The 18,476-nt window shown below is 48.6% G+C and overlaps 8 protein-coding genes across 8 annotated transcripts; 3 read left to right on the top strand and 5 right to left on the bottom strand. All coding sequences in view use genetic code 12, as the record gives it.

Annotated features, from left to right (window-relative positions):
* Positions 1-677: 677 nt before the first annotated feature.
* MDH1_1 (Malate dehydrogenase, cytoplasmic) lies at positions 678-1,676 on the top strand (the record flags this gene model as incomplete). Its single annotated transcript, XM_006687934.2, has 1 exon — positions 678-1,676. One exon carries the CDS (start codon positions 678-680, stop codon positions 1,674-1,676), a length of 999 nt encoding a protein of 332 aa, XP_006687997.1.
* Positions 1,677-4,084: 2,408 nt separating this feature from the next.
* On the top strand, positions 4,085-5,731 carry PSN45_000511 (uncharacterized protein; the record flags this gene model as incomplete). The annotated part of the gene is made up of 1 exon (XM_006687933.2): positions 4,085-5,731. One exon carries the CDS (start codon positions 4,085-4,087, stop codon positions 5,729-5,731), a length of 1,647 nt encoding a protein of 548 aa, XP_006687996.2.
* Positions 5,732-7,033: 1,302 nt separating this feature from the next.
* AAT22 (Aspartate aminotransferase/Glutamic oxaloacetic transaminase AAT2/GOT1) lies at positions 7,034-8,257 on the bottom strand (the record flags this gene model as incomplete). Its single annotated transcript, XM_006688777.2, has 1 exon — positions 7,034-8,257. The coding sequence occupies one exon, from the start codon at positions 8,255-8,257 to the stop codon at positions 7,034-7,036; it is 1,224 nt and encodes a 407-aa protein (XP_006688840.1).
* A 192-nt stretch (positions 8,258-8,449) lies between these two features.
* PSN45_000509 (uncharacterized protein) lies at positions 8,450-9,988 on the bottom strand (the record flags this gene model as incomplete). The annotated part of the gene is made up of 1 exon (XM_006687931.1): positions 8,450-9,988. One exon carries the CDS (start codon positions 9,986-9,988, stop codon positions 8,450-8,452), a length of 1,539 nt encoding a protein of 512 aa, XP_006687994.1.
* Positions 9,989-10,138: 150 nt separating this feature from the next.
* Positions 10,139-11,251, bottom strand: NEM1 (Nuclear envelope morphology protein 1; the record flags this gene model as incomplete). The annotated part of the gene is made up of 1 exon (XM_006688776.2): positions 10,139-11,251. The coding sequence occupies one exon, from the start codon at positions 11,249-11,251 to the stop codon at positions 10,139-10,141; it is 1,113 nt and encodes a 370-aa protein (XP_006688839.1).
* A 772-nt stretch (positions 11,252-12,023) lies between these two features.
* On the bottom strand, positions 12,024-14,183 carry PSN45_000507 (uncharacterized protein; the record flags this gene model as incomplete). The annotated part of the gene is made up of 1 exon (XM_006687930.2): positions 12,024-14,183. The coding sequence occupies one exon, from the start codon at positions 14,181-14,183 to the stop codon at positions 12,024-12,026; it is 2,160 nt and encodes a 719-aa protein (XP_006687993.1).
* Positions 14,184-14,284: 101 nt separating this feature from the next.
* PRP21 (SF3a splicing factor complex subunit) lies at positions 14,285-15,421 on the top strand (the record flags this gene model as incomplete). The annotated part of the gene is made up of 1 exon (XM_006687929.2): positions 14,285-15,421. One exon carries the CDS (start codon positions 14,285-14,287, stop codon positions 15,419-15,421), a length of 1,137 nt encoding a protein of 378 aa, XP_006687992.1.
* A 65-nt stretch (positions 15,422-15,486) lies between these two features.
* On the bottom strand, positions 15,487-18,339 carry RPS6 (40S ribosomal protein S6; the record flags this gene model as incomplete). Its single annotated transcript, XM_066157466.1, has 4 exons — positions 15,487-16,191; positions 16,363-16,395; positions 16,424-16,442; positions 17,300-18,339. The coding sequence occupies 4 exons, from the start codon at positions 18,337-18,339 to the stop codon at positions 15,487-15,489; spliced, it is 1,797 nt and encodes a 598-aa protein (XP_066013563.1).
* Between the last annotated feature and the right edge of the window lie 137 nt (positions 18,340-18,476).

The raw sequence follows: 18,476 nt of genomic DNA, 5'->3' as shown, positions 1-18,476 counted from the left end.
TTACTTTTCTGGATGTTGCAAATTCTACAACTTTGGAATAAATACGTCATTTACAATGATCGCACCAAAGGAAAGCACGTGATATCAGCCCATTGACCGAGTTAGGGGAACCATCACGGGCTCAACCTAATAGCCAATCCCCTGGAAGTTCTTGGTTTAGGTGATACTAATGTTTGTATGAAGCAAGCAACATAGGATGATTGGAATTAATTAGTATTATCAGCCACCAGTATGATCTGAGCCACATCACGTGCCCACTAGTGGCCGATCCGGCAGCGCTGGGGGCGAAAAAACGGCACTGGTGGAGGTAGTGACTGGAATTCCACGTGATGCGGGCTGCCGGCTGTAGCAATCGGGGGCAGCGAGGGGTGGAGACGTTGCTTTCAGGCACAAAAAACACCCTTCTGATCCCCCCATGTTCCGCTATACAATGCCCAGGGTATTGGAACACGTACCTTCGTATTCGTTGGACAATTGCGGTGAATCATCGGAGCCTCGGACATAGAAGGTCGTGCACGTTCCCAACCATCATCATGATCGCGGCCGGTTACGACGGCTTGGCCTCTGATTGGCCAATGCCCAGGTTAACTATGGGGTAGGCCCATGGTGAAAAAACCATATAAAAACCCGCAAATTTCTCAAAAAATCAATCCCCAATCGTCGATAGTTTTTGCAATATGTTCACCAAGATTGCCACGAGATCCTTCTCTTCATCCCCATCCGCCGCCTACAAGGTCACCGTTTTAGGTGCTGGTGGTGGGATTGGACAACCATTGTCACTTTTATTAAAGTTAAACCACAAGGTTACCGATTTGGCCCTTTATGATTTAAGAGGAGCTCCAGGTGTTGGAGCTGATGTGTCTCACATCCCAACCCCATCCACCGTCAAGGGTTACAACCCTGAAAACATTGGTGAAGCCTTGACTGGCGCCGATGTGGTGGTGATCCCAGCCGGTGTTCCTAGAAAACCAGGTATGACCAGAGACGACTTGTTCAACACCAATGCCTCCATTGTCAGAGACTTGGCCAAGGCCTGTGCCGACCACTGTCCTGACGCAGCTGTGTGTGTGATTGCCAACCCTGTCAACTCGACGGTGCCAATTGTGGCTGAGGTTTTCAAGTCCAAGGGTGTCTACAACCCCAAGAAGTTGTTTGGTGTCACTACTTTGGATGTGTTGAGAGCCAGTAGATTTGTGTCTGAAGTTGCCGGCACCAATCCTGTCAACGAAAAGGTGACTGTGGTGGGAGGACACAGTGGAATCACTATTGTGCCATTGTTGTCTCAAACCAACCACAAAAACTTGGACACTGACAAGAGAGACGCTTTGATCCACAGAATCCAATTCGGTGGGGATGAGGTTGTTCAAGCCAAGGATGGTGCTGGTTCGGCCACCTTGTCAATGGCCCAGGCTGGTGCCAGATTTGCTGGTTCCGTGTTGAACGGATTGGCTGGTGAAAAGGATGTGATTGAACCATCTTTTGTCGATTCCCCATTGTTCAAGGACGAAGGTATTGACTTTTTCTCTTCCAAGGTGACTTTGGGAGTTGAAGGTGTTAAGACCATTCATGGATTGGGAGAATTGAGTGACCACGAAGAAGAATTGGTTAAGTTGGCCAAGGAGACTTTGATCAAGAACATCCAAAAGGGTGTTGAATTTGTTAAGCAAAACCCATAGACTAAGTAGCCTAGTATATATATATTTATTGGGGATGAGTGTGTCACGTGCACAACGCTTCAGGTGCCACACTTCTATGGGGGTCACGTGCAGGAATCCTCCCAAAGGCTATCTTATCACCGGACTTGCGTGCGCGTGCTGGTCTTTCGCAATTGTCTACATATGCGACGAGCGTCACCGCGGCGTTGTCATGATTGGCCTCCCGCCCGATATAAATCCGATGATCCGCTCGTAAAGACGATCAGTAGGAATGTTTAACTAACGCACGACACAGGCGTCGGCGGTAATTTGATGGTAACAGGGACCCCGCCCTGAATATTTCATACCACTTACTTTGGGTCCTGCATACTCCTGAGCCGCCCCCATCTGAGGAAGAGCCTGACAGCTCTTAATTGTCAAGTATTGCCTAGACGCTGGCTGGGCACGCCGAACGCTGCCGATTGTAGCAATGTATACGTAGAATTTCGATAATAGGGGTAGTCCAATTTTGTTTTAGACCCCGAACAATAGGATATTGTACAATGGATTATAGACAACAGCATTGCCCAATGATAGTGCAATATATTTGCAGTTACGAATGCTTAAATTGAGGGCTTCCCTAATTGGGTGAGACCGTCAAAAACCTCTAAGAGAGAGTTAGGAGGGGAGTCAAAAGTTAGCCAAATTTAGATGGTGCCAGCTCTAAACAAAGATAATCGCCCACCCCTCCGTAAACTGGCCACATATAAATGTCGTAGGAGATAGACGATGTCTGCAACTAAGCGCCTAGATGGCCTCAATTGTATCGGGGAGCAAGTACCCCATTTCCTAAACAACTGGGGCGGTAGGCATCCCCAGCACTTTTTTTTTTCACGTGTGCATGGCCAAATATAACCCCCACTACCATCATGGCCTGAGCGGCTTGGTAGTGCATGTGGCCAAATCACCCAACTCTCACGGCTCAAGCTGGGCCAGACACAATGAAACGGACGTTCATGCAAGGCACCAAGATAACGGCATTTTTGGCAGTGATGAGGTAACACAACAAAAATGATAAAGTGGGTCCTAACCATTACAGGTAGAATTTGCAACATATGAATGTGTTGATGAAATTCACCTCACATGAAACTTATGGGTCCATGGGTAATTGGGTGCCGTAGCTACTGGGGGGGGGGGGGGGGGGTCTGGCCCCCCTGAAAATCTATCTGGTATCAATAAGAAATGATGATTTGATTTAAGAAAACTCACATCGAGGTCTAGGTCCCCAAATTCTCTCAAAAATTACACACTTATCGTGCACATTAATTTTTTTTTCTCTCGGCGCCTTGTGTATTGTCGTCCAATTAAAACTGTATGCATTGTTTTACCATTGAGGTGCATTCAATTTTGCGCATGGAAGTTTTCTGGAAGCATATCGATGTGGTAGAGGGTTATATTTATGGGTTACATGGGATATCTATTATGGCCCACCAATGTCAGTGGTTTTTATCACTCAGGATCTGATCCATGTACATGGCAGTAATCATTAATGTGGAACCACCATTAGGAGAAAAAAAGAGCGGAATCTTACTCAAATGTATCTAACGATATGAGGCAAGAAACGGCTAATATTAACTAAACAGGAACTAAAGCAAGAGTTCGGTAGTTGTAAGGTTGGATTGCAAGTAATTAGGGGCATCTACTGGGACATCCGCTGTTCCGCAGGACCATGGATAGCGGGTGTGGCGAGGGAAATGTCGCGGCTGGGGGATATTCCGCCCGATAATGCGGGGGCGTGCGCTTCCGGTATCGAGAGGCCTGGGACCGACCTCAAATCCTGATGGCACGGGTTTATTTCCTAATACGGGTAAATTTGATGGCGAAAATCTTCATGTTTCGCACCAGTCCTGAAGTGTCCCATACCTAAGTAGAGGTTTCTATGTCGCGACCACCAAGATGCGTCTTAAATTTTTCATCCACCGCACATTTTTATTTTTACTTTTTATTTTTATTTTCTTCCAGTTTTAAAGTTAACACCATTTCATTGGAGATGATAAAAAAAATTACCTGAACTGTCCCGTCTTTTATTTTCATTAAATATAAACATACACTTGGCTTCATTCAAATATCAATTGATATTTTGTCTATCAGGGTTTTCTTGTTTTCTACCGCCGTTTGCTTATTGATTTTTCTTTTCCCCTTTTCATTGGTTTCGGTGCTTCTTCTATCTAGCCCGGGAATACATCACATCAACAAATCACCAGACCCTTTAGTTTCTATCGCCCGGTGATAGTTCATCTCCCACTTCAACCCCATCCTCGCTTGTTTCCCTCCGCTTGCACCCGCCTTCGCATCACCCTGAATCTGCTGATTCAAATATATGGATCACCACTTTTCTCCCTTCACTGCTAACATTATCAACCAGAGTATTTTAAATGGAAAACTACTTGATGAGTTCACCTCGTAATCCACAGTTCGACTACGAGTATTCCAACTTGGAGTTGGACCCATACGATTTAAAAGAGCTGCTTGATCTAAACCTTGCTGAGTTCCACAATTACTACGACGAGTTCCACCAACATTTTGCCAGTGCTAGCGCCAGTGGCGCCGACCCGCTGGCGCCGCCGCCGTTGCCGCCGCTGTCATTGACCGACAACATGTCGTTGGCCCGAGCCCACCACCACAACGTGTCGATATCGTCGGTGGGTGAGATGGCCGGGCGGTTACCAACGTCCGACTCTATGGAGTCAATTCCGCCCTTGACCGCGTCCGGCTCCCACCACCTGTTGTCGATGGTGGCATCGTTCCAGCTCCACGCCAGGGCCGAGCTGGCTCACGATTTACTGGGCCTGGCCCTGATGGCGGCACCTGGCCCACTGTCCGCGCTAAATCCTCCCCATCCTCAGCTCCATCAGGTCGCCAATACGCCAGGAAAACTCACCCGTAACAAGTCACTTTCAGTCGGCTCCTACAACTTGTCGACGCCGTTACGCTCCAACACGTCGCCGTCTTCGGCCTCCACCTCCTCCACAAACGCATATAAAGTCCTGAAAACTCCCTACCGTCACTCTAGGTCGCTCTCGCGCAATCGGGTCGACCGCACGCTGCTCACCGGACTAAACCCGTTCTACACTCCCAACTCGTTTGTGAGTCCGAAATACACTGATCTTTCGTTTGACAATGATGACCTTCAAACCCCCATGCAATCTGAAAATGCTCATCACGCTCTTATGGCTGCTGCCAACTTACCTAACTTTAATCTCCAGTTCACCAGCCCGCTGTTTAACCCCAAGGTGCTGCCGACTTTAAGGCGACAAAATACTTTGGACTCCATCAAAATTGAGGATCAGGATGACGATGCGTTTAAACAGCTCAAACGGGCTAAGTCATCCACCAGCATTCGTACCGTGGGACAGACGTTTTACCAGGCCCAGAGCACCAGCTTCTCCCACGACTTGAACCACCAGGCCCTACCTCCCACGTCGGCCCAGGCAGCCGCCCTGCTCGCCACCCCGTCCGATCTGAAAAATATCCTGTTGCTCCAGTCGCAGTTCAATCCGCTTAAATCGTACCCAGCTTCTATCAACTTGTCTTCAATTGCTGCAGACAATAGACCCAACCCCCCGGGCTTGCTCCCGCCGCTAACGTCGATTGCCTCGTCGGCCCCTGCCTCCGTATCCGGCCCATCGGCGTCCTCACCCCATCACTCTGCATCGATGTCTGCACCTGCTTCAGCTGGACTTACACCTCTCTCCTTATCCATGCATCATCCTCATCAGCACCTGGCGTCCATGGTCCAGCCTCCTCATCAGTTGCTGCCTGCTAGCTTGCAGCAAGCCAAGGAGATCAATCCGTCGTTTGTACCCGATTTGCCCATCAAAATCACCGACAAGGCCTCGAGTCTTAGTGATCCTAAGAAGAAACACGCATGCCCATTGTGTTACGCCCGTTTCCATCGTCCCGAGCATGTCAAGAGACACATGAAGTCACACTCGCTGGAGAAGCCATTTGAATGTGATCAGCCCAATTGTAACAAGAGGTTTAATCGTAAAGACAATCTAAAAGCCCATTTGAAGAAGATCCATTCGATCATCTGATTTATTTGCATATAGTTTGATACAACTACACAATGAACATCTACGCCCATAATGAACACCCACTACACTAACATTTTCGGCTCGTGCTTTTAGTGCATGCGATCTCTGAATCACCACGAGGTGCTCATGTCAATCATCGGTGGGTGTATGGGTTAAACTACAAACACAGAGAGAATCCAACCGCCTGGGAGAAGGTGAACGTCTTTTGTCGCCAATTGACGATTTTTTCATTTATGCGGTGGATCATCAAAATCCCGAAATCATGCAATTTTAGGTATTTTTAGTTCAGCCTTGATCTGGTTGTTAAGTACTGTTCGGTGTGGGGCGGCTGTGGGTTTTTGGCGGTAGCTTACTGCTAATTTGCATTCTGGCGGCTACCTACTTGTATTGGGTGAAATATACCATTTTGGGTAATTTCGTCCAGATTTTTAATTTCGAAAAAATGTCGAAAAGTGTATACTGGAGATAGTGAAACTCACTAGCACATCATCCATGAGTTTCAGTGGGCGTATTGGCAGCCGGATGCTTAAGTTGGGTGGTGGAACCAGACCTTTGACTGAAACGTGCTGCTTACAGTAACCTCATCCGGTACAAAACGAGATCAGCGGCGGTGATGGAAGTCATCAGAGAACTTGGAATACATATACATACGGTTCCACGAAGGCTGTTACATCTGATCGAAGTTCAGATCTGTGGGGTGGAAACTGGCATTTGGGATTTTCATTCAGTTTGAAATTTTGGTTAGTAGTTGGGTGATGAGCTACAGCCGGTAAGGGATCTACGAGGGTGAATATTATGAACATGACTACACTGGTGGGCATTGCGGATAGCACGTACTACTTTTCATTAGTGTCTGTAGTTCATTAGTGTTTGCTGATATTCTCAGATGTGTAAAAATAGCATAATGGCTCAGCCGGAAGAAGTTAAGGTTTTATTAAGAAGCTTCCCAAGAAATCCAGTTGTTGGGTGTATGGGTCAACACTTGAATCGTGTACGATTTCTCTCTGGATTTGGGTGCTTTGACTTTTCCATTGGCTAAGTTGAACATTTGACCCAGACACTGACCCATACACCAAAGAGCTTAAAGTTTAATTACTTTCACCCATACCACCCTATTTAATCACTTTTGCATTAATTACATACTAGCTTAGGTCTTGGCCACGACTACTTCCTGGATATGGACGCTTTTCCTTGATCCTTTGCTGAAGTTGATATCTGACCCAGACACCCATACAAACAAACTCCAAAATGCTTTTTGATCATTTTCATCCATACACACCAACACCCAACCAGTTTTTATTTTTACAAACTAGCTTCGGTTTGGGTCTTTCTCACCACTTTATCGATGCTTTCGATAATGTAGTCCAAGTTAGAGTCATTAAATCCAGCAACATTAAATCTCCCATTAAGCGGAATATAAATATGGTAGGACTCTGTCAAGTCTTCGATCTGCTCCTTCAGCAACCCACTGAACCAAAACAACCCATTTTGACGAACAACAGGCTCCCAGTTCCCAGGAGTCTGCAACGCCTTGAACTTGTTCAAGATCTGGTTTCTCAATCCGCTCAATCTGTCACTGATGGTCAACACATCCTGATCCCACTCTTCCTTGAAATCCGTGAACAAATAGGAGGCAATTCGAGCCCCAAACAATGGACCAAACGAACACTGAGACCGGAAGATCGAAACCAAGGAGCTGTGTACGCTGCTAATATTTTTGGGGTTCTTACTCACCACGTGAAGACAACCTAGTCTTTCTCCGTATAATCCCATGTTCTTGGAGAACGACTCAGCCGCCAAGAACTCAAGGCCCTGGTCATAAAAGTAGCGGATGGCCCATGCATCTGTGTCTTTGTTTCCAGACGCAAACCCTTGGTATGCAATATCAAAGAAGGTGAAAATGTGCCTATTTTTCAACTTGGCACATATCTGTTTCCACTGATCTTGTGTGTAATCGGCTCCCGTAGGGTTGTGGCAGCACGCCTGCAACAATAACACCGAGTGGTCAGGCATAGTATCGATGGTACTTAAAACTGCGTCCACATCAGCGGTTCCAGATGCCTTATCGTAGTGATTGAAAAATTCAACGTTACAGTCTTCCGATTCGATCATACCCTGGTAGTTTCCCCAGGTGGGGACTCCGACGTAGAAATCCTTCAAGCCCAAACGCTTGACAAACTCAATTCCCAAGTGGATAGCACCAGTTCCCGAGATTGTTTGAATCGATGTGGTACGGCCTTCCCGGGGTCTATCATCACCAAAAACTACTTTTTGAGCACCTTCCACAAACTGGGGGTACCCAGCCATCGAGTGATAAGGATGGCCCTCATCGTGGTTGTAGATTTCAGTTTTGGCCTTTTTCACCGATGGAAAAACGTACTTGATATCACCATCTTCTGGTTTGTAGACTCCGATGGACAAGTCTACTTTCTTAGGACTAGGGTCCTTAGCGTACTTTTGCAAGACCACAACGATGGGGTCGGTTTCGGCGAGGGGCACGTTGTCGTAGAAGGATCCGGAAGTCATATTTAGAGTTAATGGAAGATCTGGGAAGGGTCCGGGCTTATATAGGAAAAAAATTTGCGATGCCGGGGATTGCCTATTTTAGCCGTGCATAGGCGATGCCGGAACAGGCTGAGGGTGGTGGCGGCCAACCCCGTGGCGTAGAACCGTGGCGGGGGTCCAGGGCGTATCGCAAATTCGAGGTAAACTCACCGGTCAGACCAACATCTGGCGCGCGGCCGCCACCACCTCCGCGTCGCCCACCGCCATCATCGCCCCCGCCACATATCGCGCGTTGTTGGCAACCACTTGGTGTTGCGGGTGGCTCTCATCAGACCCCGACACCATTTCCCCAAGCTTTTGCAACCGCACCAAAACCTCATTTTTGAAGTTTGAATCAGCACCCAATCGCCTTGTAACCATCTCCACGTTGTTCTTTAATACCACCGCCTGAGCCTTGAGTCGGTCAAGTACTCTGGTGGCCTCCACCGGCATTTCTGCACAAAACACCTTCGTCAAAAGTCGCTGGTTGAGATCGCATTCACTTCTGTCCATGAATGGGCAAATGCACAAATAGATTTCGTCTGAATCCACCAAACTCCACAACCGCTCGTACTCGTAGATGGATGTGGATACATCGTTAAACGTCAATCGCACGAGTTTTTTCACACACGCCAAGTACGTGAGGAAGATTTCCTGGTAGTAGCTCTGGTTGTCGATAAGCACTTTAGAGAACCCCATGAAACTGGGGTGGTCAAGCACCTGTTTACTGGTGGCACTCGTGACAAGGTTCTTGATGGCGTGGAGCGACTGGTACTGCACCACGTCGGAGAACGCGGTGGAGAAGTAGTCTCTAATAAATGTGTCGCCCACTAGGGCGTTGACCTCATCGCACTGGGCCTGGCTTTGGACGTAATTTCCCACCACCAAGTATGCGGCCGCCTGGCGGTAGAGATTACCCCGGGGGAGCCATTGCAACGCCGTGTGTACGTCGGCGATGGTGCCAAACCTGTGCATCGACAGGAGGTTGCCCACGGTGGAAAAAAGTTGCCTGCTGACACTCGAACTCTCAGTGTACTGCTCGAAAAGCGGGTATAACTGGGGCAAAACTGTTGTATCCATGTCGTCAAACTGGGTGAGATGGTACAAAAGAGTCAGGAGACTCTCGTACAACTCGGCGGTGTCTTCGTGGTCGAGGTCGTCGTGGGGTCGGTACAAGTCCACAAACACTGGCAAATAGCGCTCGGCTACTGGCACAAACTCAGGAGTTAACACTTCAGGCACCAACACCCCGGCCAAAAACTCCACCAGCGCCACGTCCACCTCACCACCAGTAAAGAGACTCTTGACCAACGGCTCATGGATCCCTAGCTTGTAGAAAAATTGGGAAAACTTAGAAATGCACTCGGTGTTCCTGACAAACTGGGCGAGAAGAATCGATACTCTTTCTGTGCCAACCATACCGAGAACACGGCGCCAGAGGTGGGCGTGTGTAATAATCTGGCACCGGTTGCGGTCGCTATCGGCCGTCAAGTTGATGAGCACGCGTAGGGCTTCTAGGGTTAGTGGTTCAGAGTGGCAGTCATCGACGAAGATGTCTGCTAAAGTGGGGATTAGTTCTAATACTTGGGGGGAGTTCCGGAAGTCGGGGTTGCGTAATTGGGTACCTAGTTCCAGTAGCAGCACGAGGGTGTCATTGCGGGCCCGTACGGCGTCGATGGCGTGTTGCTGGGTCGTACTCAATTCCGTGGACATGGTGATTTGGATTTCGCATCGCGTTTTGTCTATTGTAATTTTTCATATATAGTGTCATTAGGATGGGAGATAAGTACCAGATGTCTACCGGTGACTCTCCAACCCCTTCTCTCCTTCTCAACGGTAACTCTCAAATACCTTCTCTCCTTCTCAACGGTAACTCTCAAATACCTTCTCTCCCTGTCTCAACCCAAGAATAAACCGCACGTCAATACACAAAGACAAACTGTGAAGCATTGGTAAAAGATTCAACAAATCCTTATCATTCTGATCATTGATCCACCCTTCGATCATCACTCCATTGTCCTCATTCAACGCATAGCTCACGGGCGAGTTGTCCAAAATAATCACGTTCTTAAGGTCTTCAACCGGAAAAAACTTGGTCAAGTCCTTAATGTACCCCACGCCATTGCGGTAGGTGCAATCATTCCGGTAGTAACGTTTTTTAAATATCTTCTCGTCACTCGCAGCCTCGTTCTCGAGCCAGTCGATGATGGGGTCGGCGTACTCCCGCACACTGGCGGTGAAAATGTGCAAGTCAAACCACTTGGAGATCTCTTTCAAAAAATAATCACAGTATGGCCGTCGATGTACATGGTACAAGGTGGCCACACTATTCAACTTGATTTCAATGATGTTCAGGTCATGGCCACTCAACGATCGTGGCAGGCCCTTGGATAATGAGTGGATCAAGGTCTCGTCGAGATCAAGAATTAAGGTTTTGCGGCGTCTGGCCTTGCCAGGATTTCGCACGAGAGGGAAGAGTCGTTGCGGCGGTGGGAGTATGTACTTGGATGAAGCCGTGGGCGACTTGATGGAGTTCAGGAGGATGTTTTCGTGCTTTATGAGGTCCATTTTTTCCTGGACGTCCACGTGATACGCGTAGTCAAAGTCTACTGACTTCAATATGAGGCTAAACGGGTGGAGGAGCAACCTCCAAAAAAATGCTAGTGGTTTGATCACCACGAGGTGGGGGAGCCGGAGCAAGAGCTGGAAAAGAACGTGGAGGGAGTAGTGGGGGTTCAACAGCTCATCTTCTTCTCCGAGTTTGTGGACAGAAGATACATCGGATGCACTGGGGTTATGGGGGTCAGGAGACTCAGACTCGGAGAGGTCACGGGACTCGGCCTCGTTCTCACCCTCGTTGTCCTCGTAGATCTGGCTCAACTCAGCCGAGGCCTCGTCCGCGGGCGGGTCGGCCGGTGGGTCCTGGTTCGGTATGAAGTTGTCTATGGAGCTGAAGAGAACCTTGACGGAATTCATGGTAGCGACAAAGGGATCACGCGGGTGATGGGATCACGGCGGGGCGTGGATGGGGGGATGCAATTATTAGAGGGGGTGGCAGCAAAAGGGGTGATGGGATTGCTGGAATGGATATAAATTAATTGGCAGGTGTATCAAAAGCTAGAAAACAGGTAGCATGGGCGGTGATTTTAATTGGACCCGCGCGACATTGTCGTGGCCCATCGATTGCGAAATGACCCAACAAAGCGGAGTTGGGTGTTGCCAATTTTGGCAACTTGGGTAATATGGAATTGATGGGTTTTGGGTGTAACGGCACTGGTGTAAGTCTGACCCGTACACCCTGAGAAATATGATCACTCACAAAAGTGTCTAGCCCGTACACCCACAGAACTCTCCAGATTTCTGATCCGTACATCCACAGTCATCTGACCCGTGCCCTCCACGCCTATCTAATAATGTCGCTCTACAAAGTGAGACGTAGAACCAGGTGCTAAAATAAAAGTACAACCAGGTACCCTGATAATAGGGGTCATGTTCCTTCTAGTAATTGTAATATTAAGAGGTCCATACTTATTTGCAACTTCCCGGATGACCTCCATTCAATCTTGAGAGGAAATTGCAACCGCATGAAAATTCGGAGTGTATTAACCACAAAGGTATATAGATGCTAATGAATTATATATGTCATAACAGAAGGACAGTGTTTCTTCCCTCGGCAGTATTTACTGGTGTCTGTCTCACCATCGTTATTAAGGTCTAGGCATCACTCTAATGCCCTGAGCATCACTCTTCATGCCCTAGGCATCTCTTTACTTGTGTCTGTCTCACCATCACTCTTCAAGGTCTGGTTGATGTACCGCTGGAAGAGAGACGTCACATAAGACATCTCATTATCTCCAGATCGATTGAGGAGCCGGTGGGTGAATCTCTTGATGTTCACCAAATTCTGCTCGTGGGCTTTATCATCCTCATCACTCACATCTGCCAACTCCAGCTCACCCTCCGTCAAGCTTCGGTTATGACCCTCACCGTCATGGTCCACATCATTACCGATCAAAAAGTTGTCCAGAAGACTCGTTTGCACCAACTTCATCCGGTCCACACTATCATTACCTGGCACCTCATCCTCTGTTTCTTCCTCTGGTTTGATGAGCTTGAGTTGGGTGGTATTATAGCTGTTGCAGTACTTGCACTTGAGGCCCAACAAGTGGTAGGCAACGTTACACTTGCCTTTACAGTCGTTGCAACTGACGATACACCTCCAGAGCTTATATGGCAACGGCAACGGCTGTTGGAGAATCTCCTGGTCGAGGATCCGGAACTGAGTATCCATGTTCACCACTGTCTTCTTACAAATGGGACACTTGTACGAGTGCTGGGTGAGTTCTTTGTAGCACAAGTCGTGGATCAGATGCCCACACTTCATAAACACCACTTTTGTAACCGACGTGAAGAGATACTCACTGCAAATGGGACAGTCACAGTGGGTGGTATCATTTAGACATTTGTGGCTGTGTTTCAAGTCTATTGAAAGGCAGATGTTGCAAGTATCACAGTGGAAGTAGTCTTTACCAAGTCCAAGCCCAAGCCGACAAATGCCACATTTGTCACAGTGATAGATGTCTTTTTTGTAGTCGTTATCATAAAGCTTGCACTTGAAGCATACGTAATTGGCAAGCTCCTTCTCGCATTCGATACAATACTGCTCATTGGGTTCTTGTGGAGTGGTACAGAACATGCACAAGATATGGCGCACGTCGCTTCGTACAAGCTTATGATCCGATACCTGATCATGGCAGAATCGACATGGAAACCACTTCAAGCAGGTGGGGCACTCGATCTTACAGTTGCGCTGGTAGTGAGGACATCCCAACACCTGGTGGTGGGCGTCGTGGTACGACGGGAGCTTGTCCTTCTCGGTGAGCATCACCTCATCTTCTTCCGACACCTCGATCTCGTCGTGGGGTAATGGTGCCAGCTCCAAGCAGCTGTCCGTCTCATCCTCATCCTCGCCGTAATCGTCCTCTTCGTCCTCATTGTCAGAAGGCAACTTCAACTGGCTCAAATCCAGGATCTGGTCGTCCTTCGATAACCGTTCATTCACATATTTGTAGTAGTTTCCCATCATGAGTCGGGTCACCAACTTGTTCTTCAGCACCTGGCTGATGGCATCCAATCGTTGAATCTTCTGGATCTTATTACGCAACACCCGCTCTTTGTAAAGGTCGTCCAACGAGTCCAAGTTGGTTAACTCCCGGGTTTCCTCGAGACTCAAGCCTTCGATATCAAGTTCACTACTGACACGGCTGGACTCTGCTGACCGCACCTGGCGAGCCCGCTTCCGCCGCTTACTCCCCTGATGGTACCGCTGGTGGTGCCGCTGGTGCTCACGAAGATCCTCTTCGGGGATCACCAACTCGTTCAAAAACGGCGTTTTGTCCTGCTCGCTGACAATATCAGCGATTCCTGTCGGTTCTGTCACCACTTCGGCCTCAGGCCCCGCGGGAACGTAGTCGTCATCCACCGGTAACATAACGGCTTCGCGGATCACGTCCTTTAGCGGCTGAAGCCGGTCGATGGCTGATGCCAACGAAATCCCCAAGTTCAAGTCGTTGAGGATGTTTGTCATTTGGAGACGAGAAGAGATAATTGTTCGGATGGAGCTGATATGTCGATGTGGGTTCCCATCGCTCGAGAAGGCAGAGGTGTAGCTGCGGATAAACTTGCGGGTGTCACTGAGGTCGGGAATTCGTTTGTAGTCAAAAGATGGCAATTCTAGCGCCAAGTTGGGCAAATAGGATGAGAAGGAAAGGGAGTTTAGGAGGTTGAGTCGGCCAATCTGGTCGAGCTGAGTGGTGAACGAGTCATCCGACGAGATAGACTCCACGTCTGACGCCAGCTGGGAGGGGAACTCGTGGTCTTGGTGGGTGGTGGAAACGTCCTTCTCCATGGCGGTATGAGAAACATCGTGGTGCGAAAGTTTAGGAGATGGCGCGCGTGCCCGTCCCTCCGCGGTGGAAATACGAAGTCGCGAAATCTGCTTGATACACAATGACTGGCGATGGCATTCCTGAAGATATCACCGTGCCACCACCAGACGTGCGGGCGGTCATCGACAAGACAGCTGAGTACGTTCTCAAGAACGGAGACTCATTTGAGACTCGTTTGAAGGCCAACGCCGACCTGACCACCAAGTTCCCGTTCATGTTTAGCACCGATGCCCATTATCCATATTACCAGTGGAAGCTAGGACGCCACCAGGTGGAGACCAAAACACCCGCCAGCACCACCAGCACCAAGAAGCTCCCAGAGCCACCACCGTTGGAGTTTTTGTCCGAGCTCCCCACGGTTTCGCCGTACGATTTGACTATCATCAAGCTCACGGCGTTGTTTGTGGCCCATAATGGCGACAAATACCAACAAGAACTCTCCCACCACCAGATTTCCAGGGGAAACAAGGCCCAGTTCGAGTTCATGAACACATCCCATTCGTTGTACCCCGTGTTCCAAGTGTTTTTGCACCAATATAAACGGACTATCGAGGTGCTCCTCCAAAACTCGCTGTTTGTGCCATTACTCCCAGATCTGTACCACCGGGCCAAACACAGCAAGTTGAACCAGGTCCAGCACGACACGCAGAAGAAGGAGCGGCTAGCACGACAGACGCGGTACGCCTCGGTCGACTGGCAGGACTTCACCATTGTCGGGAAGATCGAGTTTGATGATATCGACAAGGTAACAGAGCTTGCAATGCCACTAAAACGAGAAGACTTGATCTACCGGTCGCTTGAGGCCAAGGCCAAGGCGATAGAGATGCCTCCCGTGGCAGTACCAGCCACCGCTGGGCCTGATCCCGAACTTGAAGCTGTTTCAACGGTTCCCAAAGGCATGAAGGTCAAACTGGCAGGAGAATCTCGGCTCAAGCGCAAAGACAAAGAACCCACGATAAAATGTCCCATCACCGGCAAGGCCATTGCCGAGCTGGCATTTGACGAACACATTCGGATTCTTCTCCGAGACCCTAATTATGAACAGCAGAAAAAGAACTACATTGACAAGAACTTTCGGTACGGCAGTAACTTGACAAACGATGAGGTTTACCAAAACATCAAGCGATTGTCCCGTAAACGAGGATCAGCCCCGGTACCAGGCACAACCGTCAAGCGAGTGGGGCCTTCTGATAAATAAACATGTATTATATATTCGGTTTTATTTATGAAAAAAATAGATTCCTATTATTGCATTCTTCATTCCTAAGCCTTCAAAGAGGAAGCTCTTCTCTTCTTAATTTCAGCCTTTTCAGCCTTACGTTCGTGTAAACGTTGAGCCAACAATTGGGCATACTCAGCAGCAGCATCTCTTTGGACCTGGGCGTTTTGGATCTTCTTGGCCTTCAAAGCTCTCTTTCTTTGCAAGGTTTGTGGAGTCACCAAACGTTGGATCTTTGGAGCCTTGGTGTAGGTTCTTTCACCCTTAGTGACTTCTCTTCTGACAACAAATTCTCTGACATCGTCTTCCTTGGTCAAACCAAAGAACTTTCTGATGTTGTTAGCTCTCTTTGGTCCCAATCTCTTTGGAACAGAAGCGTCGGTCAAACCTTCAATTTCACTGTCACCTTGCTTGACAATGGCCAAGGACAAGACAGCCAAGTCTTGGGCAACAATACAACCTCTGACACTCTTTCTCTTTCTTTCTCCGTTTCTTCTTGGTCTGTAACAAGAAGCACCTTTGGTCAACAACAATCTAACTCTGGTTGGGTGCATAACACCTTGTTTCATAGGGAAACCTTGTTTGTCATTACCACCGGTGATCTTGAAGATGTAACCCTTGAACTCATCACCAACAGAGTCACCTTCAACTTCTTGGCCCATTCTCTTTTCCATGAACACAGCCAATTTGTGGTCATCATCGATTTCCACACTCTTTTGGGTACCGTTAGCTGGATAAGAAATATTTAACTAGAGGAGTTAGTATGAGTTTCGTCGGCAAAGAACACGTATGGCGTCAGAACTTGGGATGGGCATTAATGAATAGGATACGATCGACTAAAAATTTTCACGATGAATTTTTCATACAAATAAATCAGGGTGGAGGCGGTCTTCAAATGGTGGGGATAAAGGGGGTTGAACATGAACGTAACGAGCCACATAGTGTAAATTCTTCTAAGCATAGGTTGGATAGGAAACATACCTTCATATTTGATGTATAGCTAGTAATAAAAATTTATCCTATGAGTTTTGATTGAAAAAAAATCTCAGTAAAGGTCGAGAGAAAGACGGACTGCGAACCTGCAGATTAAGGAGCGATGAAAAAAAAAGTGCGAGGGTCGTGTGGGCGCCGTGACTGTGGGAGAGGGGCACCAGCCCTGGTAGGAAGTGGTTCACGCGTGGACTTTTAATCATGTTCACCATGGCTGCAAATTCGTTCATATTTATTAGTTACAGGTCTATAGTACATTAATAACTACATCAACTCTTCTTCCCCTGCTGATACTGCTGTCCCATAAACAGCAATGATGATGGATCCTGGTACGACGGCACCTGTTGCTGCTGAACTACACTGGGAGGAGGGAGCAGGGGTGCCAGGTTAGTACTCTGCTGTGACGGGGTCAGGGTCAGGCCCGCCGATGAGGAGGTGGTTGTCCCAGTTTTGGTTCCAGTTGTCAGGATGGTGGGGACCAGTTGGTTGGTCGAGCTACCAATATCGTGACCAACAGTGGGGGCACCCCCGCCCCCGCTGCCACCACCACCACTACCACCCGCGAGTCCAAGCCCGCCATTCCCACCACCGCGAGATGAGCCTTGGTTGGGAGGAATATTCATGAAATACTGCGGAAGACTATGGTAGGGAGTCATACCGGATCCACTTTGAGGCCAGTCCAGTGGCACGTAAAAATTATACGGCGACGGGAAAATGTCATTAATATATCGGGATGGGAGTGCCAGCATTGGCATTTCACCCGATGGTTGGACACCACCATTATTAGCACCCCCACCACCTGGGTTCCCATTGGGTCCATTGTTGCCATTAGCACCAGCAATAGACGCCAGAGAGTGGAAGCGGTACCGTTGGTCGTTGGCAAACATCTGGTTAAATATGGGTGTTTGCATGGATCCTGGAGGGAACTGCGATGAGGGTGATGGTTGTGGGAGAGTATTGAAGAACTGACCGGGACCACCTCCACCAGTTGGGAGTTGAGGAGCAGTGGCCAGCAGTGGCAGCAGTGTCTGGGACTTCAGGTGGATAGGAATGGGCAATGCAGGAAGATGTTTGGCGGTGGCAGGTGATCTAAAAGCTCCAAAACTCAGGAATTTGGGGGTATTTAAACTAGGGCCACTGACAGATCCATTGGATCCCACCAGCCCTGGGGCCGCTGCCCGCATGTCACTTTTGGAGCTTTCAGGGGTATCACTGGTATGCATCTGCAGCAGTTTGGAAGGAAGCCCTCCCACTGGATGAGTTGTTTCAAGGGCCGTAACAGTCCTGGCACTATCAGCTGATTGGCCCTTGGCATCGGTCGGGATCTGCACCCGTAGCACCGGCCTGGTGGTGGACTCAGGGCGGAAGCCACGACGAGCGACCCTCACGTCCTCTTCGTCTTCCTCTTTAATGGCGTGGTTGCGGAACGAATTAAACGTTGGTACGTTGGTCAACGAGATATGGTTGGGTGCCGGCGGCCGCACTCGCCTGGTCTCACGTGTCGCCTGCCGGGACCGTTTTCTCGGTGGCTCTGGCGTATCGCTGTCATAATCACCATCACCATCCTCTTCTTCTATGTCGTCATCGTGGTCCACCTCCTCGTCGTCATGGATCATGGTACGAGTCTTCACATACTTTTTTTTCTTGTAGTTCCCATAGTTGGCAGGAGATTTTGATTCATGAACTTTGGGAGTATTTTGGTATACCTTGATGAGTTCGTTTGTGTCGACGGAGCTGAACTCGTAGAGCTTGTTGTTGTTTCCCACGATGATGACTGCGAGTTCGACCTGGCATAAAACAGCCAACTCGTGGGCTTTCTTAAACAATCCGGCTTTTCTCTTGACGAAGGTGACGGTTCTGTTCCGGTCATCGGTTAGAGGCTGGATTTCGATTTTTCTTCTTCCCATGGTTGATTGGAGTTGATGGTGGAAGCTCAGTCAGATACTTTACTGGAGGCGTGGATGATCGTACAGATAGCGGCAAGTGTTGTGGTTAAAAAGGTGCCACCAATAAACTAGAAAAAGCTGTTTTGAAAAGTTACGCA

This window comes from Yamadazyma tenuis, chromosome 1, assembly GCF_029203305.1.
Source record: "Yamadazyma tenuis chromosome 1, complete sequence".
In the NCBI taxonomy this organism is placed as follows: Eukaryota; Fungi; Ascomycota; class Pichiomycetes; order Serinales; family Debaryomycetaceae; genus Yamadazyma; species Yamadazyma tenuis.
The sequence above is the reverse complement of the archived record's forward strand: the minus strand, read 5'-3'. Positions and strand labels throughout refer to the sequence as shown.